At 37.8% G+C, this 27,256-nt stretch overlaps 1 protein-coding gene across 2 annotated transcripts in view; it reads right to left on the bottom strand.

The window, feature by feature from the left end:
- The window catches only part of SEMA3C (semaphorin 3C), a 123,902-nt gene that overhangs the window by 39,973 nt on the left and 56,673 nt on the right, over positions 1-27,256 (bottom strand). For both annotated transcript variants that reach the window (XM_075024742.1, XM_075024743.1), the window contains exons 3-7: positions 15,425-15,585; positions 12,963-13,025; positions 7,983-8,102; positions 4,115-4,205; positions 73-192 (exon numbers count right to left, since the gene is read on the bottom strand). In XM_075024742.1, coding sequence (XP_074880843.1) covers positions 73-192; positions 4,115-4,205; positions 7,983-8,102; positions 12,963-13,025; positions 15,425-15,585 — 555 coding nt within the window. The remainder of the gene's footprint in view (positions 1-72; positions 193-4,114; positions 4,206-7,982; positions 8,103-12,962; positions 13,026-15,424; positions 15,586-27,256) is intronic.

Raw genomic sequence — 27,256 nt, 5'->3', positions numbered from 1 at the left:
TTATTTTAAACAAAACAAAGCAGAATCTCTGTGAAACCCATTAAAAGCTCTGGTAAAACAAAGGCATCTCACCACTCAGCCACTTGGAGTTGTGCTGGTCGGTTCGCACTGCATTCCTCCTGGTCAGACTCCGAAAAATGGCTGCATCTGTCCCCATGAAATCAATATACATTCCCGAAAAAAGTTCTTCATCTGCAAAGAATTGAAACGGAGGGGAAAAAGCAAAAGCATTGTTATGGCTTTTGGGAAATCCGTATTTACTGATCTAATTTTATTTTAAACTCGTCAGCTCTTTATTTACACAGAAGTTTATACAGACAAGTATTGGGTCATGGGAATGGGGTTTCCCTCTGATTTATGAAGACACAATCTAGAATGCACAAGAATCATCAGATTTTTCTTAAAGACTTTAGAGAACTGCATAATTAAATACAACAGAGAACTGCATATGTGGTGAACCTTTCTTTGATATGGAGTTTAGTTGCTCAACTTTCACTGCTAAGGATCACTGGAAAATCAGGCTAGTGTTATCAAAAAGAATCACATTCAATTTTTTAAGTACATACTTCAAAAAGCTTTTTTTTGTTATGGGAGAAGACAAAATGACTGGGCTGAATTTATTGCTGGTGTAAACTGGCACAACATCTATTGCAGTCAATGGATCAGTGCCAATTTTTACCAACAGTATTGTCAAGGCTGCCCCAGGCAGCCTCAAGCTGACTTCAGTATTGCAGAGGCCAGACAATCATATTATTGAACTTTACGCAGAGTAATACAGAGCAACAAATGTCCCCTTTTATGTACTTGATTCTAAGTATAGAGTCATTATGCTTGAACAGAAAGAGACATGCAACTCTTACATTAACAGAACCATGAACTTCTGCTCCCTGTGCAGGGCTGAAAATTCAGTCCATCAGTCAGGATGTATATCTGTGTTTGTGTGAGTCTGTGTGTGTGCATAAATATACGTATATATAATTATAATTCTAATTACACATACTATCATTTTCTACTCCGTGAATAACCAAGCAATTTCCACTAACTAATGGCAATGAAACCCCAGAGTAGAAAACAGTAGCTAAAATAAACTCTAACTCTCATAGTGGGAGTGGTGGCTGAATACATTCCAGTACAGCTGGGTCCTTTGATTGATGTTTTTGTCTGAATTCCTGGACTACCCAGAGAGTGTGGTCAAGCTGGCAAGAGTCACAGGTTCAGAAGCACTTGAGGCTATTTTTATGCTCTCTGTGTGTGTGTGTGTGTGTGCATCAATATGGAAGACTATTGGCTCATGAGAGAATTAAAACTCTGGAGATTTTGTTTTTCTGTTGCTGACTACAGCCTGAACTGAACCCCTGCAGAGCAGCCAGCAGCACTCTTCTGCTCTCATCTCTCCCAGTGATGACAAGATTCACACACAGGGGACTTAATGCATTCACTGCATGTTTGGGAAGCATTTACTTCCTGAGCATGCATTGACAGAATGATGCTAGATCTGTACTGATTTATAACTGATTTTATTTATTTGTCTCATTGCCTCAATCCACCAGAGCTTTATTCTTATTATGAAATAAATTGGCTGAAAGAGATCAGGCTTATGGTTCTCACTAAACGTTATTTACGGCCCTATGCATATACAAATACGCACACACTTTAACAATAGTACTACACTAGGTAATTTTAATCCTATTACATATCAATGCTATTAGTTATGTCTTAAGCATTCCTAGTGTCTGCTTGCTAATCATGTATCAGATGATATCCGTCAGCTCCACTTCCTTTTGGTTAAATTCTTAAATTCCGCACAGCACTTGGTTTGCACAGCACAACTAGTTCACACTACTTCTCTTTGTTACTGGGGGGAATTACTGAATTGATGAGGTATGTCTGCTTTTATAAATATCTCCGAGTCTTGGTGGGGAGAGAGACATGCATCCTGCACATTAGTTATGCCAAGCTTCTTCAAAGCACATCTTTCATTGCTTTGATGCAAAACTGTTTTTGTACAATGGCAAATTGTACCAAGTTCAAATTTGTTTTTATAGCATCACTTTCCTCTGAAGGGTGAATCAGCTTTCCTGCTATATTCTAGGCTGCTGATGCCCAAAATTGTCAAGAAATTGCATCTATATTTAAAAATGGTTCTTTTGTTGTGGAAGAGTTAGCCGGTCTGGCAGTATTTCCCCATCTTCTGAAGCAAGGGGAAGGAATTCCTCCTGCAGAAGAATGCTCAAAGGAGAGTCCAGTACATGGCCTCGGTCCCCTCATTATAACTCAAGCTGTGACTTACAAAATCTTCCCTTTTCCGGCATGGGTATTGAGGCTAAATTCATTCAAGCTTAATGTTTTTGAAGTGACTGGACTTTGTAGTAACAGGGAGAAAGTATAAAACCCAATCTGTGGGACTCTTGAAAAAGAATGTGACCTTTGCAGAAGAATTTAAACTTTGTAGATGAATTATGTCACGAAAGATAAGTCAAACACTAGGGAAGGTCTCTTCAGTCACATAAGTGAGAGATCAAGGAAGATAACATAAAGTCTACTAAGATGAACAAAGCTGCCATAGATCTGTTGTAGAAAAAAATCAGCTTACTGTATATACAGTAAGTCAGAAGCAATGTACTTTAATGGTGTTTCAAAAAAATCCAGAAGGAACAAGGAAAGGAAACTTTGTTATTTAATGGCAGGTGATTCACTTAGTCATACCAGAACAGCAATGAGTAGCAGTGGATTAATCCATCACTGACTTTGAACAAACATTTTCTTTACACAGTGAGTGTCTGTAAACACTGACCATAGATCACTGATGAAATAAAGATATAAGTGCAGCCAAGGTTCAGAGAGGTATCCAGGTAGCATTTACCTGTCTTCTAACTTCAACTGAAGCAACTTCATCGCTTCAGTTCATACATTTGTGAATGAAATTACTTGTCCTTTGTACTAAATATATTTGCAATGAGGAATCAGAAAAAAAAAAGGTAATCTATATTTTGAACAGACCATGTAGGATAGACTATATGACACTTCTCTTAAGCTCCATGAGACTCAAACTTTAAAGGAAATATCTGGCACAATATGTAATTGCCATTGATTTCAGTGGAAGCCGAACAGCAGAAACACCTCACATTGTTCACTTGTAAAGCTTGGGTGAAATACGCAGTAGCTATGTGCACCAAGTTTTATTTGCTAAGAAAGCCTGAAATATCTGTGCAACTGCTGTTTCCTTCATTGCCAAAAATATAGCAAGGAGTAGGCACATGTTGAAAAATCAAGGCTTTGGCACTAGAAGTCTGTGAACATGCTGCAAATGTGAAAGGTCGGGTTACACTAAGTATATATAACGCATCTCCTGGGTGAAAAAGAAAAAAAAAAAAGTTTCTTTTACTGATGACTTGGGTTGCACAAAGCATATGTCCCCTTTGAGTTTTCAGTTAGGTGTGCAATAGGCACTGCAGTAATTCTTTGTATGGGCTATATCTCACAGTCACGGAGTACAGTTGCCACCAATTCACAATAATACTTGAGGTATGTTGGTTTTATCACTTTCTGGCCTTTCAAAATGGAAGAAAATTGCAAAGTTGGTTGGGTATAAAGCCAATTGAAGAATGAAGAGCCTTGCAATAGCTGGTGGGTTCTACAGCAGAGATGACAACAAAAATGAATTTCAAAGTAACTAGAGTCTTCAGGCTTTTTTCCCTGGCTACAATTTTACATTTACAAGATTTTACAAGTAATGAAATGAGACACAAGAGCTGTCTAGGATGAACAAGGTCAGAAACTGTTCAAACATAAAATGCTAGACAGGGTAATGTAAAGTTGAAACTAATCCTGGGAAAAAATGTGTAAGCTGGGAAAGGGACAACCTTTTGATTTTTGTTTCTCCCTCTCTCCCTTTCAACAGCTTATTTCTGCATTTCATTCATACACCCACCCTTAGCTTCATGTAAACCTTGAAACAAGGATGGACCCAACCCTTGTGCCCATCAGCCCGACACAAGGTACTGCTCCTTGGCGGCTGAATTCTGTGTTGGGCTCGTTTCAGGCATCCCGTCAATCCACACCATGCATGATCATAGGGGTTTAGACCTCAGCGACTTGGAGTATCTTTACTTACTGATCATAACAGACACCGTGTTCACATTAGGGTTGAAAGAACAGCGTCCCTTTCCTGATTCACACTTGGAGTCGATCTTGAAGATTTGTTCCTGCAATGTAGATTTGTGTGTCACTTCTCATTTCAGAAACCATCAGACGTAAAGTGATTTTTATGCTTGGCTATTTCCAGCATTAACAATGCTTGGCACTGCTGGGCACTTTTGCTGTACTATCAGAAGTTTAGCTTTCCTATTCAGAATTTCGTCATGTTTTTAGACAACTTTTTCATTGGTACCCATTTATTTTCAAGAATCTTGTTATAAATTCAAGACACTGAAACAAAGAATTTCTCCCTCCAGCTCAGTTATGCTTTGGAGAGGTTGACTGATCTCTGCAATAGCATCTGTGGAGATTACTTCTGTGTTATTGAAGTTATTTGTCATTTATTTGCTGAATACATTGTGATACTTATACTAGTCTAGGACATTATAATAAAGCTACTAGAACAATAATACATATTAAATAAAATTCTCTTATGACAACTGTCATTTGGTGATAGTATAAATCATTTGCTCTTTGCTGAGCTATCAGACCTCCAAAAATCCCTTAAATCATATTTATTTTCTTCAATAGCATCTCCTGGATTATGTATAATTCTCCAATTCCCTAGTGATAGATGATTTATCAATACCTCTTGCCATAGCCTGAAATCCCTTGGAAATTTTTTGCTGCATAGGAATCTTGGTATGGGGATTTGTTTATATTTGATTTGATTTATAAACAGGAAATACATTTGGCAAAGTAGAAGCAACCTGGACTGCAGCTTGAAATACAAACAGCCTGAATATCTTTAGAAAATTCACCCATCTCGGTGCACCTCTTTACTTCTTGATTCCCAGCAATACTGAAGGGCACAGTATGCTGAGCAAGAAGTGACCCGGGTCCAAGTCTGTTCCTTAAAAACTGCAGTCAGTAATGGTAGAGACGTCAATCCACAGCACGTTGACTCTCGTACCATTGTATACCACACAATTTGTTCCTAGCCTCCCATAACAAACTTCTAATCTTTAATAAAAGGCCAAAAGACACAATTGTAAGGAAAAAAAAACACCCAAACTTAAAACATTTCTATTTCAACAGAAAAAGGTAGCTGGCAAAAATTCCAAAGAAAGGCTTCTGTGATGTAGATGTCAATGTATTAGTTATTCGACTAAGGGCAGCAACTCTTCATATTCCCTTTAACAACTAATGTAAATCTCAGGGGAACGGGGATGCCACACAGCTCACTGAGCAGCCATTTGGCAACAGCAAATTGGAGACTCCACCAACCTGAAATGCTCAGCTACAGGAGGAAGTTTTCATATCCATGATCCCCTATCTCTTCCCCCCCTTCTGTTTTGCCTAATTTAATCACAGAGATCTTATCTATTGTTTCAGTAATAAGCTCTCTAAACAATGTTAAAACATAAGTATGAAGTTTTTAATATGATCTTGGGTTGGGTTTTTTTGTTGTTTTACTTCTAGATTTATATGCAGCTTGATGTTAATCCATATTTACTATATTATACCACTATTTACCAATGCAAAATGCCCATTACTGCTCTATTAAACTAGCTCCAGGATTACACGTGATTTTCATATATATTAAACTACTTTTTAGTCTATAATTAATTCACATAGTGATTACATTTCCTTTTGTTTTCATTTACTTTGACATTAGAATATATTTGGGTGACTAAGAGAGTCATTACCAAGGACCAACGTATCAAGTGTGCCAGGCAAGAAAATGAATTATTTTTTAACCTCTGTTTCAGGGAAAAGGGCGACATTCTGCCTCATCAATGAAAATGCCTTTTTTGTGAGATTATGTGGAAACCTGGAGACAAAAGAGCAAAACAGGCCCAGTTCTTATGATTGTTGGATATGACTCTTACTGTCAGATTTTGTAGCTTCTAGAAAAAAACAGATGTGCTTTCTAAAATATCCATTTTGCACGTGCAAAACCAGCGTTCTGTGCATGGAAAACTGTACTAAATTAAAGGTGAAATGATAAAAGCAGAGAAAAAAATGAATTCTCACTAGTCCCATCAGCACTACATAGTTCTTCATTCTGCTCTATTAATTAGTCATGCACTGATATATGCAATGAGTTCAGAAGGAAATGCTTGATTTAAAACTGTTATGCTATTGTTGGCCTGTACAGTAATGGCTTTGAGCATGTGATGCCTACAGTCAAGTGTCTGACAGACTCCAGACGTCTGAAACAGCAGTTTATTTAATCAATTGATCATAGGCATGTAGCTATACAGACAGGCTAAGTGAAGCCAGTCCTGCTCTTTCAAGACATATCTTTATTTTTAACTTAAGAAATTTAACATCTTGCATAATCTGGAGAAGTCATTTCCACCCCTCCGCCCCAATTTAATTTATAAAAAAGCTAAAATAATGAGGTTCAGAGTTATCTGGGCTACAGTACTATTGCTTAAGCTGATAAAGAAATATTGCATTAATTAGAGACAAATAAGATCACCTTCCATGTTTTAAATAATTTGTCAAGGAATAGGATAATGCTGAGGAAAGCTGACCTCTGCTTCAAAATACATCAAAATAAGTTAATGTAGACTCTGTTAACCAGAAGGATGGATTTACTTATTCAGTTCTGCTTGCTTGTGCTTTTAAATCCAAGCCTATGAACCTCTACTTTTAGATAATTAATTAGGACTGAAGGTGTAGTGATTCAGACTACATACTCTATTAAGGAGGCTGCAGCCAAGCAGGGATCTACCAAAAGTCACTGAGATCATCCCATGCAAACCTACCTGGAGAAACAATGATGTATCACCTCTCTTGCAATCTCTGCAGTAGTCTTGGGTCTTGGCCAGAATTCCCACCCCACTCCCAGTGAAATCAGTGATGAATTTCCCAGTGTCATCCCTAGGAGCCAGCCCAGCTTTTAAAGCTGCCCTCATATGGCAAAACTCCAGGTGTCACGCTCTGATCTTCTTTCCCAATACATCTGCTTCCACATTGCACAGGAAAATATACTGCACCCCCCTGTGCCTGCAGACATGAATCTGACCCAAAAGCTACTGAGGTGCTGGGTCTCGGTTAAGTGCTTTTCTTTCTCCTTCTGGTTGCTTAATTTATTACCTATTACGTTTGCACATAAACAAACATTTCACTTTCAAATTAGGAAACTTGGACAATAGACTTATGAAACACCTGGTACTTTGTATATTGAAAATACACAGTGAAACTGAATCTAGAAAAACTGGAGACCTACCTAGAGAAAGTAAGATTTACTCCCTGGAAAGTCTCACAGTGAGGAGAAAACTTACTGACTTGATCCTGGCAGAATCTAATGGGGCAAAACTTGTGCAGCAGATGAAAGTTACCTGTACTGGGATTGCATCTACCGGCTATTAAGCTGAAGTCCAGCAACCCTTCACATACCTGAATAGTTAGCCCACTTAAGGGCTTCTCCCAGGAATCAGTAACACATGGAAGTTATAAAAAGTGAACTGCATATTTTACTTTTTATCTAATTGGCTATTTCCTTTCAAGTATTTCTTGGCAATTTTTCCAACAAATGGCAGGACTGAATTCACCAGACAGCATCAGATAAAAAGAAGTATCAAATGTAGCCCAGCATTTGGTATGATTGTGGAATTTTGGACAACCATCCCATTTGAGGCATGGCTTTTGGTCATGGCTTTGCTTCTAGCTGGCAACAGGTCAGAAAACCATGGACCTTTGTTCTTTTTCTATTTAACATGGGTGAAGGAACCTATTTGGATCATTGACTTTGCATGTTCAAAATTCTGAGTTTTGTATAACACTAGTAAGATGCACCACAAAATGAGTGGGTAGAATGAAAAGAGACTTACCTCGGACCTGCGTCCTCTGTTGACGTACACACACACGGGGCTGAAGGCACCGCTGCCGCAGACGTACAGGTGTGTGCGATTGTACGACTGTATCACACGCACAAAATTTCCACAGCCATGCTGCAGAGAATACAGAAAAAAATAATTTGACCTTGGCAAATGTTATTAGATGTTGAGAACTCTAGGGAATAGACATGGTTTATAATTTTAATAGTATCATGAAAACAACTATGGAGTTTGGTAGTCTCTGGATTTGAGCACCTGTAGACTTCTGTTTTCATGCCATTTTGCCTAGTCTGGGAACTGGGCATTGATAGGGCACTAGAGAGGAGTTATAGAGGAGTGCATATAATTTTCCCATTTCCACACAGTAATCTAATTTTCATCCACAGACTTCTCTGTACCTTGCATGGGAAGAAGCAGGGCCTCTGCAGGAAAACAAGAAGTAACCTTATGAAGTTTCCTTAAGGACACCTCCAAAACAGTCTCTTTTTTCCCCCTAATTTTTTCATCATATCTGGAGATAATTAAAAAGCAAAGCAAGCCCAAATCTCAGATCCCATTGTTTGTATAAACAATTTATTTCCAAAACTTTAAAACTCTGAACAACACAAAGGAAGTTTGCAGTGAATTGTTGCTTCATATTGAAGATCAACAGTAACAAATTCAAATCAGCACGAAAATTAAAACAGAAGGTTAAGGGCCACACAGTTTCACACCATTAGATTTACAGTTTTCTCCTTCCAGCATACCCCTTTCTTCTCTTGGTCTTTCCTTTTTTGACTATCATCAACTGCTAATGCACTTTAGGTTGAAAATAGACTTTTTTCTGAATATTTTTTCTTACTGAGATCCCAGAACTGCCTTCATATTCAGTTGTCCAAACCTTTACCAAAGACAGTGAGAATTACATGTGTTCTGTGAGCACAGGATTGGAAACTGCATCATCAGTCATCTTCATGCAAATCAGTAGAGTTAATCCTTGTTTAGCAGACTACACAGTTTATTTATATTTAAAGGTATTCACATTTTTGGTTCAGCAGGAGCTGGTACCGTACTACAACATCTGAATTCAAAGGAGTTTCTCTACAGGGAACACTGCATGTCCTCAGTTAAGTGCTAGCTCTAGCTGTATCAGAAAAATCCTTTAACCCAGTCAAAATACACTGTTTCTCTAAAGCTGAGGGCTCTTCCTAAATGTTTCCATTTTCTCATATCCAGCTATCTTAGTTTGGCTCAAAGATGGCTTTAGTAATGTCTTCCTATCAAAATCGTGTTTTTCTCAGCAGTACTGCCAATCCACATTACGGGTGTGGAGAGGGAAGAAGGCCGGGTGAAGGTATACCACTAGCATATATATATGCCAGAGTGTAAATTGTTGCTTTCTTTTCTTGCTGTTTGCAGAAGACATTTCTAGAAGACTCCTAGATAAAGGATTACATGCTGACTGAGAAGTCTCAGAGGGAAAGTTTTCAAGGATCAGGACCATGAAACAATATCTACATGAACAGTACTTGTACGTGGCACTTGATACTTGGCTTCGGTACCATGTCAAGTGCTTTCCAGAGTGTCTATAGCAAGACCACACAGTGGTTAGATGAACGGCTCTTTTCTTTAAGGACAGCCTTCTGGGGTAACCATCTGACACATACTGTGTCTTAATGTCTCTTCACTAATGATTTACAGACAAGTAACACAATTTGGCTCAATACAAACGTTCTCATATTTTAATGCTGTCTGGCAGGAAGACCATTTTATGATTTCTGAGCCTTTGCCCATCTCTCTAGTGTTGAACCACTGAACTCCATTTGCAGTTTGCTACATGATTAATCTGGGTACCGCACTGTGACTCCACAACCCAACAGAGCAAGAAATTCTTATTTCAGAATATATTCTGTAGGACTGCCATTCAAGAGCACCCATGCTTCAGTTTATTTCCCTTTCCTTGATATTGGAGTACTTTGTGCTTTTAAATCACTCTGGTCTGAGGTGACAGGAGAGAGCTGTCCTTAGGATGGATGTTTGTCAAAGGTGGTGGCTAAGCTGTAGCTATTGACACACTACCAGTGCTTCTCTTGGAGCTGACACCAAAACTCACTCAGTAGCAGTGTCTGGGGAACTGCCTTACTGTAGATATCCGAAAGTCAGACATCTATGCCCTAGGATCTCATCACAGTAAATGGAAAAAAATAGATGTCATACTAATGTAAGCATTCAAGTTAGCCTGGTAAACATATTATTGAGAGGTGACAATTTCTTTTCAGTAACAAAAAAGGCAGCCAAAGATGACAAATTCAGACACCAATGCTTGTCTAATGGCAGGGCAGACGAATGCCCTCAGAATATCCTTGGAAAAGAATTCGCTGATTGCATGAAGTCCTTTACCAGCTGCTCCAAGTCTACCTATTCTTCTTTTACCTTGTGATAATCACTAGTCTCTGACAGGCCCAAAGTTATCATGCATGCACTGCCCCCCCCGGCCTTTTTTTTTCATTTGAAATTCTTAATTCTTCTGAATTCATTCACTGCTTCTCCCTTTATTATCAGGAATGGAACTCACAAGAATGCTGTTAAAGTAGAGCTATAAATTTTAAGTTGCAAACAGTGATTTAGCATCAGGTTCTCTTTTTCTCATTATTTCAGTGAGCTTTCAATAAGACGCATCATTGATTTTAGTGAGAGCAGCTCTTCGCTACCTTTTTTTTTCTCTTTTAAACTCTTGAGGACAAATACTAAGAAACTTAATGTAAACTATTTTTGGAACTTTATTTTTCTTCTGCAATGAACAGCTGTGATTAAAAAAGTCAATTAAAGTTGATGCACATGGACATTTTTAATTAACTATGTTCTAAGATATTAGCTGTACCTACAATTAAACTTTTGTAAAAACAGAGGTTCTATCCAGAAATCTGTCCACTAATGCAGCAACATTTGGCTACTCCAATATGATTAAAACCTAGGAAAGTCTCACCACTAAATAGCCAAGATTAAAAGTTCTCCGGAGAGCCCAGTACTTAGTAGTGTCTTAATTTGTTTTTTTCCCATGGAACACATATTTTGCATACTATATTCTGCTTAGAGTATCATCTACATTTTTCCTACTTTTGCCCTAGAAGTGTCATCATATATTGGAAACATGACTAAGACTAATGAACTTTTGTATTTCAAAGAAAAGAAAATTCTTTAACCAGTCTATCACAAGTTAATAATGCAGCTGACATAGTAACTAGGGTCAACAATAATCACCATTAACAAAGCTATATGTTTTATTTTCACATTTAGTGCAACTTAACAGGCCACTGGCTGTAGAATTTACTGCACACCGCAGTAACCAGAACAATGTAAAGATGTATAGAAAAATAGGATATTCAATAGGAGAAATACTTGTTTTTCACTACCACAGCTATCAGGAAAGAAAGTAGATACACTGCCATACCAACCAATATAGTTATACATAAAGAATCATTCTGTTGTTCTGCAGCAATATAGTGAATTACTCTCCACAGCTTTGAAAAAGCAGTATTACAGCAACACTCCAGTAGGCCAACCTTCTGGTTTCCTTACATTCATAATAGATTTTAAAAATAAAGCCCACGCATATTTCTCCTACAAAATAGACTCAGGTGAATTATTGTAACATTGCAGTAACTGAATTGCATGTTATCTGTAGGCTTAGTTAACAATAAAAAATATGTAGCTAAAATAAATAGAAATATTAGGCATGATATAGAGACCTTTGAAATAAATAACAGTTTTTATACTGAATTCAGTGGTCTTTTGCATTAATTCTATTGTTTCGGAAATTAAAAGCTATACTTACATACACCTGCTTTCATCCTTCAATCACTTCATTATTTATGATCCTAGATATATGCTGAGGAGTATGTTCCAAAGATGATTATACCTAATGTGAAGGCTTCTAATTTCCATAGTTTTTTCTCAAATGAAAATATAAGCAAAATTTCATTGGTTTTTCTTATAAATTTCATAGTGAGAAATTGCAATTTTCTAGCTCAGATTAGATTCTGAATTCTAATACTAAAATATTATTTGGAAAACAGCTACATCTAAAGACCTAAAAAGAAAGCCAGGATAAACACCTTTAGGTGCTGCTGAACTGGTAAAAAGTCAAAAGGTAACTGAACAGAACTGAAATATGACTTTCTGCTTTTTGTTTTACAATGTAGCTGTCTTCTGTTAATAAAACCTAGGCACAGACAGGCTGTAAGTTCAAATTTCTTTAGGAAGATAACCATATTAATATACAACTCTGCCAAAGACAGGATCTGCTGTATTGTACCACTCACTGGGTCTTTCAAAATACCTCATTTCTATCTATTATCTATAAAGATTGTACAGGGAAATTACCATCCGATTTAGGTCCTTCGGAAGGTGTCTGCATTTAGATGGGAGAATAATCAGCTGCGGTGCAAAATGACTCAGCATAACATCTCCCTGGTCTGCGGTTCCTGTGATTCCAGGGTTTATCTTTACCTCTTTTTAGGAAAGCCTACTGGTTTCCAGATACTTACTGGGGCACTGTTTTGTGGAAGTAATGGAAGGAGCTGTTTGGGGTGTTCAGGCAGCAGAGCGGGTACCGCCCGCCCGTGGAGTCTGCTCCCGGGGCGAGCAGGCAGCCCGAGCGCTCCCCACCCCAACCAGCAGATCGGCAGGCGGTTCGGCATCATCCCCAGGACACGGCTGGAAAAGTACTACTACCCAGTTTGGCTAGTAACAAGGAAAAAAGCCGAGGAAGTGGACAACGCGTATCTTTTTCCATCTGTCAAAGTCTGAAGGTGCATTCTGTTTACATAGCCTGTTTTTTCACAATTTCACTTTATTGTTTGGCCTGCAGAGCATTTAAAAAGCAAAACAAACACTTCCTTCATTTTGTTTTGGCTGCACTCAAGGTGCTCTTACTTTATTGCCAAGTACATAATTTGTGTATGCGTGTGCATGTGCACGTGGACTATAACTTACTGTAGGATCTTTGCCAGCCATTTTACACTCTTCAACCTTGTTTGCTGACGCTGGCCAGAAAATCTGTAAGGAAAGAAATATCTTTTAAGTAACATAATTATTACTTAATTTAAACAAAACATTTCATTGCCTAACTTAGACTAATAAGTTAATATTTTGATATCTTTTACACCTTGATTATAAGGAAAAATAGGATTTTCATGGAAAAATGAAAACAACTTTCTGTCTTAGCATGCAGTAAACAAAACAAAGGCCCAGGTCTTTAGGTGATAAAAATTAAATTTATTACACATTTTTAAGATAAGTTAATTTATTTAGACTTCTTTCTTCTAAATAGGAGAGTTTTTTCATCATTATTGCCTAAATTACTGTCCATCTTTACTGAACTTGTAGAAATTATTCACACTAGAAACCAGAAGACTAAAATATTGCAAGAAGGGTTCTTGTAACAATTTTTTTTATTTTAAAAGCAAGGGTTTGGATAGATTATGATAAAACCTGCTTAAAATCTTAAGATTTCAGGCTGATTTTTTTCAGACAGTTTTCTGCCAAACACCTCAATGTCTGAAAGTTTATCTGATCTATACTCAAACTCTAAAGATTTTGGGCTTCTTCCATTATTTATTTTGATTTTGAAATAGAAAAGACATCCATTAGAAATTTAGTAGGTGACAGAGCCTGATAAAATTTAGCCTCAAGATAACATAAATAATAACATTAAAAGATCTCTGTGTATATATACAAACATATATATGCAGAGTTGTAGGTGTGTATGCATATGTATACAGAGTTTCTAGAGGCATAGAGGCATAAGGTTAGCAAAGTGAATCTGTTATAAAAATAAAGAAACAAATGAAAGAACGCGTGGAATTGCAGAGATTAATTCTGAGCCTAATACTGGGTGTTCACATTCACTGCCAGAATATTCTGCGCGGTTTTTTGCTTTCTGTAGATTTTTTTCAATCTTGTTTTTCCAGGCCTAAACAGATTGTTGAAATGCCTCACAGCTTTATACCGCAGAATATATTTCATGCAGCAGAGGCCTTCCTCTCCAACCTAACTCTGCACAGAATTAAAACTGACCTGCTAAGGGAAGACTGGAGCGTGCCGTGTGGGAGCACAGCAGCTCCTGGTCGGATCAGTGGTGAAAGGGGAATTAGCAAAAAGGTCACACAAGCTATTTCAGATCAGAGAAGGCGGCCCCACGTCAGAGGAAGATTTCTGTACCATTAGGAGGAGGAAGGATGCGTTCACACCATCACATGAGAGGCATTTAATTTAAATGTGTAAGTCAGAGTTAGCCTCCCTGGACTCCCTGAACAATCAATTCAGGTAGACAGGCATGTCCAGAGGGCGATTCAGAGCAAACCCTAATTTAACTGTGCTTAATCACCCTCCAGCGGGGCCCCGCACTCTCTCCGCTGACACATTAAAAGCCTTGCCTCTTAAGGAAGGCATTTAACTTCGCTGCTGCAAGCTGAATATCTCTGCCCCTTGATACTCCTGAGGTACAGAAATAAAGCCCATAGATTAAAGGATCGGATGAATTTGGTAGAACAGGCCTTTACAGTGCACTTCAAGGTAGTGTCGTAGCTGTAATAATCTAAAGATAGGCATGGCAAAGTCTGTAGAGAGGTATTATCTTAACGGTCAGGCTGCTGGGCACACAAGTGCTTCTGCAGGCCACCTATTTTAAAAGCGGAGAAGCTGGATTCAAACTGGCTCTAGAAACAAGAGAAGAATCTGTGAAAGTGGTTCAGACATTTGATAATTTGATTATTTTCATATACAGGCTGCCTACAACAGTTTGGGGAGGTGGGACACAGAGAGTTCTTAGATAACGGCATCTCGATAAGTGACAGAAGAAGCCAGAAAAGAGGTGGTGTCAACAAGGAGATGCAGGTCATAGCATCCAAAAAACCCCAAACAGGAGGTGTCTCACCAACCCAACCGAAGGGCAAGGGCTGACACAGACATAACAAAAGATTGGAAAATAGTTCAGTGATTAAGCTTCAGAGTACAAAACAAAAATAAATGTAATCGAAGGTTAAAGGCAACTCTGTCCCTCTTGGTTTTTTTTCCCTATGGCCTGAAAACAATAATATGTATCTTATTCTTCCTTATAGGCTTTTTTTTTTTTTTAAAGTGCATCTCTGAATTATCTTAAATCTTGGAGAGGAGCAGAAACCATCAACCCATATGAATTTTCCTTATGAGGCCAAGCCATGCTGAATGTCACTTCAAAACAAGTAAACAGGTCAGTTTTTAAACAGTGTTTGAGGAGCAGCCATGCTAATAGCTTGTTCATCTTGCATTGCACATAAAACAAGGACTAACAATTCAATAAGGTGCAGGCCTGGACTTCTGCCAGCTGCAGAATAATAAAATACACATTTTTTGTCTTAAAAAGAAAGACATGTAGTAAAGCAACGTTGGATTCTCAAAATAAATCATGAACTTACACTGAGAGGGTCCTGGCTTATATTATTAATATTCAAAGACAGAATATGATCTTTGCTGCCCACATAGATCCGATCCTGATCTTCATCCATTAATAATATCCTGTAATCCAGGGGACTGTGGGATATTCTGTGATATTCAGAGGTCTTAGTTTCTTGCAGCTCTGAAATAGTAAAGACAACAAGTTAGTAAAGGGGTTCAGTTGCCTTTCTTGCTTGACAACTGCATTTCTTTCTAAATAAAGGCATCTTTGAACACAAGTGGGGTCGATAAGAGAAGAAAAACCCTCATCAGACACCTGGTACTAATGCAATGGTTGAATTAAAACAAATTTTCCTTTCCCAGTTTGAATGCAATTCTTTTGTATGTTAAGTAGCTAGACATACCGTAAAAAACAGGCATTGTTGTTATTCATTCATCTAATTAATTCTTATTTTAATGGATATGATTATTTACAGCTTTGGCTTTTAAGGAAGATCATATATTAAATTGATCAATGTGTTCAATACATTTCGAAGTTTATGACAGCAGAAAATCTGCAAGATCAATGAAAACTACATAAGAACACTTTACTTTCTTTTCCTAACAGGGGGCTTCACTAAAAATAGGTTTTTATTGTTTTTCAAGGTCAAATTTTTTTAGTTCTTCATCAGCATGCATGGCTTATTTAAAAGAAAAAAAAAAGTATTCAGTCAAGCCTGAATGTGTCCATTTATTCAGTTTTTTGTTTATGGGATTTGGACCAAACTATCAGAACTGTAGAACTAGCTCTATTTTTCCACATAAAACTTTCTTCAATGAAGTGAAGTGAAAAACATCCTTTGATCTCAGTAGTGCAGGATCAGGCCTGTTACAGGAATAGCAAAAGCATCTGCAATGTAAGTATTACTTGCTGCCCTTGAGAAAGCTCAGCCTTCCTGTCCTTGCTTGGCCAATATGTTTTGGCCCCCACTGAGATTATTTTTCTTTTCAGTAATAACAGAAGGGATATTTCTCAAGACATGAAAATAGAAAAATAAAACTTTAATAATCAATTTGTCCTTATTCAAATATTTAACATATAATTATGCTTTCTTACCTCATGACCAATATTATTGGATTTTGTTCCCTGTGACTCTAAAAGGGTTGCAAATACACAGTACATATGAAAATGAAGCCCTGCTATAATGTTTATGCATAAATCTGAGAACTGAGTCCACATCCCTTTTGCAAACTGTTTGTCTGGGACAATATGGCTTGTCACTGTTGCTAAAGCCTAGTTTTTGCTAAAAGCAAAGTTTTTGCTCATTAGTTCCCTATAGAAAACAGTAGATGCCTTAACTAAAATTAGTCGTCTAAGCCTTTATAATGACTAGATTAACGTGGGCTAATGATATTTTGGAAAACAAAACTCTCAAAACAAACATATTTCTGGATATGTGCTCTGTTAAAAAAAAAGTGTGCCTAATGTATGCACTTTTTGTAAAACGCATATTTAACTGGAAGCATAATTTTTTTCTTTGAAAATTACTTGGAGAGCAATTTTTGACAAGCTGTAAACAACATACAGGCAAAGGCTGCACTCTTGGGACTTATACCTGTCTACTAGAGATCTAATGATTGAAAGAACACTTATCAGAATATGATTTGCATTGATAATTATGATACATAACTCCACTTAATTTTTATCATGATTGCTAAATGGTTTCATAGGACGATGAAAAATATCTTCAGTTACTGAAAGATATGATGTTTTGATTCACTTAAGATTTATGACAGCTTTCAGAAGCTAAGGGTTGCCTACATGCATTTATTTATGGTAATATTAAAAAAAATTACAAATAATATTTCTATTTCATATGTCCCTCAACAAAAGATAAACACACAATCAAGATTTACAGCCTGCGCCTAAAAGCTTAAACTGAAACAGTACTCATTAAATATATATGAAAATTGTCCACATCATTTTCAGAAGTCTTTCTTCAGTGCTTGAAAAATCAATTGTTTTACTTTATTTTTAAAAATGCTCCCTGTAAGCTTTTAGCAAGGATTTTCAAAGGCACCTGGGAGACTCATCAGCACAGTGCCATTAAAATGCAGTCCCTTTGCCCTCTCTGAAATTCTCAGACTGACCTTTCATAACAAGCCTGAGAAGCTAGTGCTCATCCCTTTTCCTGGTGGCCTTATTAACTTTACTGTAATATCTGGCAGCTGTAAGGTGAAGCTGAACCTTCGCATAACCATATATTTGATATACTAGGAAAGCACAGATAAAGTGGGAGAGGCAGCAGTTTCCTGCACAGCATTGGGTAAATGTGAGCACAGTGACTGCACAATATAATGCCCCTTCTTATTGCTTCAGTGACTGACAATGATTGACGAAGAATAAGCCATGATTGACATAAAAGATGATCAAGACCATGATGATTGTTTTTAAGCAAGAGACAAAAATAGCAACAGATATTTGATTTCCACAACTTTTATTTATCAAAATCCATTATTTTCCTCGATTTTTAACCTCTTTGCAATGGTATTATTCTTTCTAAGGCACCTGAAGGGTAATCTGTCTCCATTAAGCTGCTGATGAGGAGAATATCTTATGACATGTCACTAGACCTCAGAAACTCAAAGCCATTCATAAAAGGAAGGAAAGCCCTGAAACAAATAGTTTCATACAGATTTAATAGTTTCATTTTTTTCAGAGCTGAAGCTTACAGTTTATTAGCCTCTTAGGGCTACTCGAGCAAGTGGGGAGGGAGTTCATAACTGATTAGATTTTCTTTTCATTTAATAAAATTTACCACACAATCACCCAAGAAAATTTGATTTTTAAAAGATTTACTATCTGGGTGTTGTTACTTGGAAAGAACCATGTCTGGAAAGATGCTGTAAGGTCTTCCACATTCCTTTTAATCTCCAAAAATTTTTATAAATAAATGATGTAAACAATTACTGACCTTCAAAGCAAATTCTATTCCATGCTTTGGGAATTTAGCAAACATTCAAGGCAGTAAACCCTGTATGGAGAAAGCTGTTGCGGACAGCTCTCTGTGAATATTAACAAGTTTGTTTGACAATAACACAAAAGGTTATAATATATTCCATATGCAAATAACTGTCATCCTTAATGATACAAGAATAATCTTTGTTCGCCTTTCTTTCATCAGTCAGTGAATTTAGTTTTGGCTTTCCTCAATGATAAAGCCAATCCCAACTTGATCCCTAGTGTTAGAAATCTGATCTTAGAGGACAGGTTATGTAGCTCTTGTCCCTTTTAACAAAAAACAAAAGCTTCAGTGATCTGTCTCCCCAGAACTTTTATTAGTATTATTGAACTGCACATTTTGGAGATCCCAGTGACTGGGATTTTTCTCCGCATACAGCATACAGCTTACTGACAATTAGGCAGTTTAACACCTACTCTTTAATTATCCTTCTAACTGACCACAAAAGAAGTTAATGCAAGTATTATTTTTAAAAGAGTTGTGTTCTTGCAGGAGAAACAACAAACTATTTGTGTAATATCCATTATTAACATCACAAAGCCTTTGTAACACTCAAAACTCATTGTGTTGGCCAGAACAAAACAAATTGCAGCTATCAGAGACTGGAAATCCGGGAAGGTGGAGGTATCTCCCCTGCTGACAAACACAGCCTTTTATACCCAAATTGTCCAACCTGCATAAGGGTGTATGAGCTAGATCCACTCATCAGGTAGTCCTCCAAACATCTTCTTTAATCACTTAACATCAACCTTTCATCAATTCTTAATTCCAATTCACTGGTGTCACAATGCTGAAAACACAGCTTGACTTTTCCTAACGTAAGGGACATAATAATGCCTAATATGTAAGACAAGACCCTAATATAACTGACTTCCTTAGAGGACATCTCATACTAATATAGATGTTTGATATGTATCTTACTGAAACTAATACAATTTTTAGCAGGACCTTCCCAAAATAAGATTATTTCCTATTCACAGACCCACATAACCACTTGTTACTGAAAAGTTCAATATAATCAAGAAATTATATTGCCGAGTTTAGTAAGCTGCAGCTGTGGTATGCAGGCATCCCCAGCCCAAGTTCAAAGCACTGAGTTTATCCACAGATAAGCTGTGGATAAACTACAATACGTGAAAGAGTACACGTAGTTGTCTCTGCACTGCACCATCTCTGGGTTTCCAGCCTGGCAGGGCTTCTCTGAGCAAATCTAGGATGCTCTGTCAAGCTTTTAATTTAGGATCCCCTGGGGCAAAGTACAAGAAATAATGTTTACCTCCTCTTTCCTGCTGGCATAGGGATTCAGTCTCAGAAGGTTGTTTATGGGGAAGTTCAGAGCAGAGAGAGAGGTTTGGTGTATGTGCCTCAAAAAAGGCAGGGAGCAAAGCACAGGCATCCAGTTTCACACACAGAACCACAGCGAAGGGTACAAACATAGCTTTCCAGAAAGATGGGCTACATCTTCCCAGGGAACCTCTGCTGCCCAAATCGACATGGATTTTATGAAGCCTTAGTGATTTGGAACTCAGCAATACAATGCTGTTTTCTTTTATTCCCTCATGGGGTACGGGGTCCACAAATGACAGGCCTTGTGTACATCTGGCAGCAGGCTTGACAACACTAGCTTCTAGTTAAGGAGACTGTAAGACTTTCTTAAGCCGCGGTAAACCTTCAGTTTGTGCCAACAAATATGCCAGCCCATGCCAAATGTGAAACTGCAAGGTAAAATCTCACTTTCTAGGAACAGGAATGAAACCTCCCCCCCACCAAAAAAATAAATACTGAAGTAGAATGATGTTTTTGCTTATAGTATCAAATGAAAATGGCACCCTTTTACTCACAGGTCACTTTTGAAAGGTAAAAAAGTAATTTGCACATATAAATTTGGAGAGAGGCTGCACATAATGTTGCTAGCATTGAAAGGAAAGGCAATATATTTAAAACATGTGAGTGGAATCAGAGGTATCTGCAAAGTGATGAAAAATAATTTGAAAAAATGCTTCAGACAGAAGAAAAGCTCCGTTTTATTTTAGTTTAAATATTTTCCTTTCTACTTTGTATGGACTATGTTCTCTGTTTTGTACCTTCTTAGTAGAAAGAACTGGAAAGCATCTAGTTAAAAGATATTGGATTTAATAAGAATCTAATATCTTTATCTATTGTTTTCTTGGCCTTATTTCTGATTTTTTAGTGTAAAGACTTGCAAGAAATAAATGTATTCTTTTTATAGTTTACACAGAACCTGTGGAAAAAGGATGCTATTTATAATATTGCTTTTCAACTATGTGAGGACACAGTGTGACTATTTGTTTAATTTTATGTACGGAAAGAGAACAAGGAAAGTCTGACTATTTCTTTTCAAAACTTCAGAACGAGTCACCTTTGCACTGTGGATATTCCTTTTCTTTGAAGAAACCTGTATTGATTCCTTCTGCTTAAGGGGGGGAGATAAGAGAGCTGTTACAGCATTTTGCCACTGCTCATGCAGTGTTCAAACTAAAGCCCAGCCCTCAGCCAGCTCTCAAGTGAAGCTGATAATAAATGTGCACGCAGTCATTTGGCCAAAGAGCCATAAGCAGCCAGATGTGCTACTAGTCAGTCCCTTGTGTGCCTTAACCACAAAGCCCAAAAAGCTCAGGTGGACCTTTGACCTTTTCTTTATCTCTTTATCTCTTCTTCACGCATGAGAAGTCTTTGCACTTTGTTTTAATGCTGTTAGAATGAAATTTGGCTTTCTGTATAAGGAGGTAATAGGTTTATAAGGACTGGAAACCACAGATGTGTACACTTGCTAGTGTCTGAATCTGTCTGAAAGGGTTTTAATTACTTTTTTTTTTTTTTTTTTTAAAAGAGCGAGTGAGAGGGGAGAAAATAGATTTACAAGTGCTTATAAAATCACAGGCTAACTAATTAACAAGATGACTTGGAGGATAGGGAGGAAGGGAGTTCAGACAGTACAGGCTGAAACAGGAGCCCTCTTTGCCCAGAGCTAAAATGTATAATTTGCTAGAAGGAAATTTAATTGCTGTATTTGGAATGAGAGTAAATAACAAGGAAATGTCAATGATACCTAAATATGACCTGGTTTAAATATACACCTTGAATACTTGTTGGTATATTTTCTAAATGAGTTGAAAATGGACTTTAAACATGACTGGACTGAGATAGTACAGTCTTTTATAAATAGAAATAATAGCACCAAGGTGAAGTCTTTGGAGAGTCAGGCCCAGAGGTAGCTATAACATGTCTGAAGAACAATCATTCACCTTGAGTAGATCAACATACACATTAGGAGCAGTAAAACACTCAATAGCTCTTTGTGAAGGGGACCATGTGTTGATAGGAAAAGACATACCAGTTAATAGTTGACCTTAAGCAGAGCGTTCACATATGTCAGTAGATGACCGGTTTTTTTACAATTCACAACACACACAGAAGTCCTAAAATCCTGGTAACTCATAGTCTTTCAAAAGATCATAATGGAGTATTAACTGGCTTTTGTTCTTGGGGCTTTTTAAAAGTCACACTGAAAGGGGAATCACTCATGACAGAGCGCTTTTTTATTAAAATTATCAAAAACTATCAGGGAACTTTTCATCTTTGATTTACTACTTTGAAGAGTGAAGAAGAGGGGGCAGATCCACTGAGGTGTGGGCAGCTGCCAGTTTTGTGCAGAAGGAATGTGCTTTCTAAGCAAAGGCAAACACACGACAAGAGAAAGTCACTTACTTGTGTGTGGCAAAATGTATTAACATGGCTCTGTGGCACATTCATCAACCCAATGCACCCCACAATGTTAACTGCATTTTCATTGAAGCTTTACATTATGAATAACTGATACTATTAAAATGCAGATTTTTTTTTTTTACTTGCATAGATAGTGTCATGATGAAATCATACCACATTCCACAATAGAAGACCCATCCGAAACAAAGAGGAAAAATGTCAACTTTTTCCAAACTGCAGTTGCATAGCTACTCCAAGCCTTGCCAAATATTCCAGTATTGAGATTCTTTCACTGAGAATTATGCAAGACCACCCACAACCTCCAGCCAGCCAGTCTCGCTAGGCTGTAGACACTTCTAGGCATAATTTTCAGATTATTCCTCCACTTACCTTGCTGTAAACCTGGAATAACTCCTCTGAAGTCTGTATAGGTATTTCAATAAAAACATTGAAAAGTGGGCTTCTTGTTTTTCAGTAAGTAGCGTGCAGTTATAATTTTACCGGTCATCAGCTATATCCCTTAATATAATTGCAATTTGTGGGTTTTATTTCAGAAGATGTCACAAATACTGCCTCTCTACAGAACCTTCCAGAAGAAGATACCTGATTTTTCAAATATTACCTTGCTCATTTATGTCCATTATTAATGTGTCCATGCTTTATTCTCATTTTTGGTCCCAAAACAATGAGAGAACTTTGGCAAGCATGGAGAGCCATAAAGGCAGGCCAACTGGCTTTACGATTACTGCCGCTGAGTTAGCCACGTCAGATGGGAGCCAGTCTTCTCCATGTCTCGTGTATAAAGAGCTTGTGTATAACAGCTCTGCAGTGTGCAAACTGCTCTCCAAGAGCTGTAAGCTGCATACTTCAAAGTCTGTACAGTTATACAGAGTTTACCCTTTTGTTTCCTTCCAAAAGACAGGGAGAGGGTCCTTGTCACATTGCCTAAGGCTGCACAAGCTCAACCTGTCCCACCCCCTCAGGTGGGTGCACACAGTGGCTTTGCCACTGGCACTTGAGAAGTTTTTGTTTTCCAGATGCAGGAGCGAGAAGCTTTCAGCTGCCAAGTATGACATTATTTTTGAGACGGGGTAAGAAAAAAAGCCACACCCGTGGAGAAGTCAGACAAATTCCACATTATTTTACTTCTGGAAGTAGTCTATCTTTTCATTGTAATCTCTTGTGTTTTCTTTCTTACTCTTTTTTTTCTAGAGGACCAGCAATCACGTCACTGGAGGAACGGCTGTGCTTCCTCCTGCGATGCTCAGTCACACAGAGAAATGTTCCAAGCAGCTATCAGAGGAACTGGCCAGATGAAGCCCTGACTGTATGCAGACACCAAAACTCTTTGATCCAAATTTAAAGAAAGATATGAGAACTGGAAGAAAGTGAATTATTGTAATTGCCTGACTAAGAAATGAATTAAAACTGAAGCTAGTGCTATTCTCCAAGTCAGAACTGGGCAACAACATGAGACTTGTGAGCTGTTCTCCCAATTCATTCATCTTAATCCCGTTTGTGGCTAGTGGGTTGACCTCTGGGAGGAGAACGAGGTCTGAGTGGACTTGTCATTAGTTTTGCATCTCATTCAGGCTGTTATTTTTGTGATAAAAGCAAACTTTTTTAGGCTTAGGTTTGAGTATCTGACTATTTATTCCCCACAAACTGATGTGGCAGATGATGTCAGCGGGGATGTTTTTGAATACTGGGGAGGGAGAGAGAGAGGAGCAGGGAGAGTGTAAGTAAGGTTGAGTGAAAGGTAGGTTGTTTTACTGCTACAATTGTCATTCTTTGCAAGTTTACCTTTCTGTTTCATCGTAAGAGTGTACTTTGCAGGTTTACTGGGGTAGCCCGTAGACAGCAAAGACATAATTTGCCCTTTCCAAAATTGACAGAGGCAGCTACTCCCCAAATGTGCAGTTTAAGGTGTTAATACATTTTCATTGATGTACCTACAACCCTGCCTCTGAATTGCAGTGAAGAACCATCAAATGTTGCAAAATAATCAACACCTTCAGTAATGAAAGTATGGTAGTAGTCTTAACTTTTCTGATGAAAAAAAGGCTTTTCACATCAACTCATATGCACAGCCTTTCTTTTTGTCTCTGAGCATATTGTCACTAAACTGCAGAATTACTCTTGTTGCCAGAGCTAATAAAAACTCATTGAGAAAACACAGCTTAACCACTGAAATATTTGATTATGGTTTCTGTAATAAAGTAAGAACCCACTTCACTGTGGTGAGGCAGAGGAACCCTTTTCATTATATCCCTTTCTCTCCTTCAAAGAGCAACCTCCCCAGAGATTCAGCCAATCTCCGTGTATTTAGGATTGGCATTACTGCCCTTGCTGCAGTAATCTTTGCCTTTATTGATGTTACCAACTTGGGCTGCAATTTTAGCCATGCCACTTTATCCACAGATCTCCTTAAAACATATTGGTCCTTTCTTCGGCAGTCACTTCTCACCCCTACTCTGTATAAAAAAGGGCAACAGTATATGCAGGCTTGGTTACAGTTTCATTATTATTATTATCAGTTTAATCAAATTAGGATTAGCTATCAGGCATAAAGAGATCAAGCTAAATCCCAAGTGCTTAGCTTTTATTCATTGTTCAGTAAAATAATGTAAAATTTACTCAGCTGAAGAAGGCTTGGAGGGTGGTATTTCACATTCAAAAGAATTTCATTAATAAATTCATTTCAATGGACTGGTGAATTAAGTGGTGGTATTTTTAGACACAGACAATTCTGAATACAGAGGGATGCTCATAAAAGAAGCCAAGTTGTCTGTAACAAAAATAAGGAAACAGGTATGGGGGATGGTAGGTATCATATAACTAGGTAAACTGCTGCTCTCTTTGTTAGTGTGTTTTCTTGTTTCTTCTCAGTATCAGTATGTCAGTCAATGGTATGCATATACCTGGTGTCTATACACTCTTGGCTATATATCAGATAATCATCTATATATACCAAGTCTAGAAAGTTAGCAAGCTCTGCTTTACATGTGGGAAGAATGAAAGAAACATTTATTCTCGCTCCACTATATGTGAAAACAAAGCAGCTGGAGGTCAACAAATGGCATCCCCCCTTCAGTGAACCTTCAATGAACCCCTAGTCCAACATGATGCCAGAAGGATCATTATATTGGAGATAACAAACTTTAGAGGCAGCCACACTCAATTCCACAGTTCTTTCACAACTGTATTTATGCAAATCTCCTCTTGATAGTTCTACTTCGAGAATAGTAGAATATTTCTCCACAATATTCTTCATTCCTTTTCCTATATTTCTTTGTTATTCTGTACGGTTAAATTACCCCTTGTAGCCTAATTTGGGCTCTTTGATAAAATTTGATTCTGCATCCAAGAGGCCACCCAGCCTTTTGCACTGACAGGAAGCAAGCTGCTTTCTGGACGTGGGTGTTTGGGATGCCTCCTGAAGCCAAGGAAAGTTTGGTTTGTGAGAAGAGCAAAGGTCAAGCCTATCCCTAACTGTTTTCCTGTTGTTTTTTTCCCTTGAAATACATTTTTCTGGTATATTAAATGCATTCACTCCCATCAGAGGAATAGCTACATGGTTTCATCAGACTGCACATTAAGTTGTTGGTTTGGTTTTTTTTTTCAAATTACTGTAATGCCACAACCTGCTTCACTGGACACAGGGTTTGGCCACATCCCCCAGAGGACTTCAGAGGTTGAACACAACTGGAAATTATTAATTTCATCATCAGTGTTCACTGTTTGTGTTGCTGAACACCTAAGATTGTTATCAGTACCATCAATACTAAATTAATTAAGACTTAGGTTTTTTTTTTAATGTCAACTTCAAAACCAAAATACTTCCAAGCATGTATGCAGTGAAAATTATTTTATTTAAGCTTACTTTATTTCTGTATGGATTTGGAAGCTGGAAGTGGATTTGTCACTCTTAGGTATCATTTATGAGATGTGGCTGTCTCTAGTGCTGGCTCAGTGGGAGTAGGAGCGCTGTGCTCAAGCCCTGCAAGAAGACGTGTTCAGTGGGTAGCATGCTTGCTGTTTAAACACACAGAACGTAACTGTATTTCACTCGTTTTCGCACCATGAAGACTTGACACAAAGAGTGAATTTAGGAGCACATTCCAGAGCTGCATGCTACCATCAATCTTCAAGTGATCACCAGCTGGTATTTGGGTGTACAATAGAAGTCATGTTTAGTGGGCTGAGCATAGCCTGGTGGATTAGAGTCCACTCAACTCTAAATCCTATTCTACTGGTATTTGACCTAAGACATGTCATATAAACTCTGAGTTACATATGTAAAGTGGAGGTAACAGTTTGGTATTTATTTGACTGAGTTGTTTTTGGGTTGCACTTGGTAATGTACAAAACAGCCTTTGAAATTAAAATGAAATAGCTGGAGGAAGTTATTTCAAGTGTGTTTCACATGCAAAAAGAGAGATTTTTTTTGTTTGTTTTAAGTCCAGACTCTTCAGACTTAATAAGCGCAGCCAAAACTCTGGTTTGGATTTAAGAGATAACTTTTATGCTTTTCTGTTTAGATTTCATCTGAACGGGAAGCCATTTAAATAAATAAACCTTCTGCAGTCACTCACTCCATGTTTAAACTAGACTTGCTGTATTTATTCGGCAGGATGACCATTTAGTATTTGGCCAATAGAAGGAAAAAAGTATAAGAATTCCCCCTCTTGCATTTCCACAGATATAAAAAAATATTAGATATGACCTACTTATTTATATTCAACTTTTGGTTATGAAGCATCTCATGATTACAACACTACCACTTTTAGATAATGGTAGGCTCTAACAGGAGTGAGCTGTTGGTTCATTTGGATGTGCTGAATATCAACAAAGAGAAAAAGGAAGATAAATCATTGCTTCCAGGTAAAAGACAGGAGAGCCAAGAAGAGTAACGTACTCTGCTGAAGTCCTACATGGACCTCTTACAGGTTTGGCATAGAAAGAGCAGGTTAAAGAAAGGAAGGACTTGAAGAGCAATCCAAAACTGAAGGGTATTTAGATTTCTGACAGCTTAAAATTGGCACACTGCAGGTATAGGACAGGAAGTGGTAGTGGACAGTTTGGGATAGAAGTCAACCACAGTCAACCACTGATCTCTGTAGC

Source organism: Buteo buteo, chromosome 4, assembly GCF_964188355.1.
Source record: "Buteo buteo chromosome 4, bButBut1.hap1.1, whole genome shotgun sequence".
Classification (NCBI taxonomy): Eukaryota; Metazoa; Chordata; class Aves; order Accipitriformes; family Accipitridae; genus Buteo; species Buteo buteo.
The sequence above is the reverse complement of the archived record's forward strand: the minus strand, read 5'-3'. Positions and strand labels throughout refer to the sequence as shown.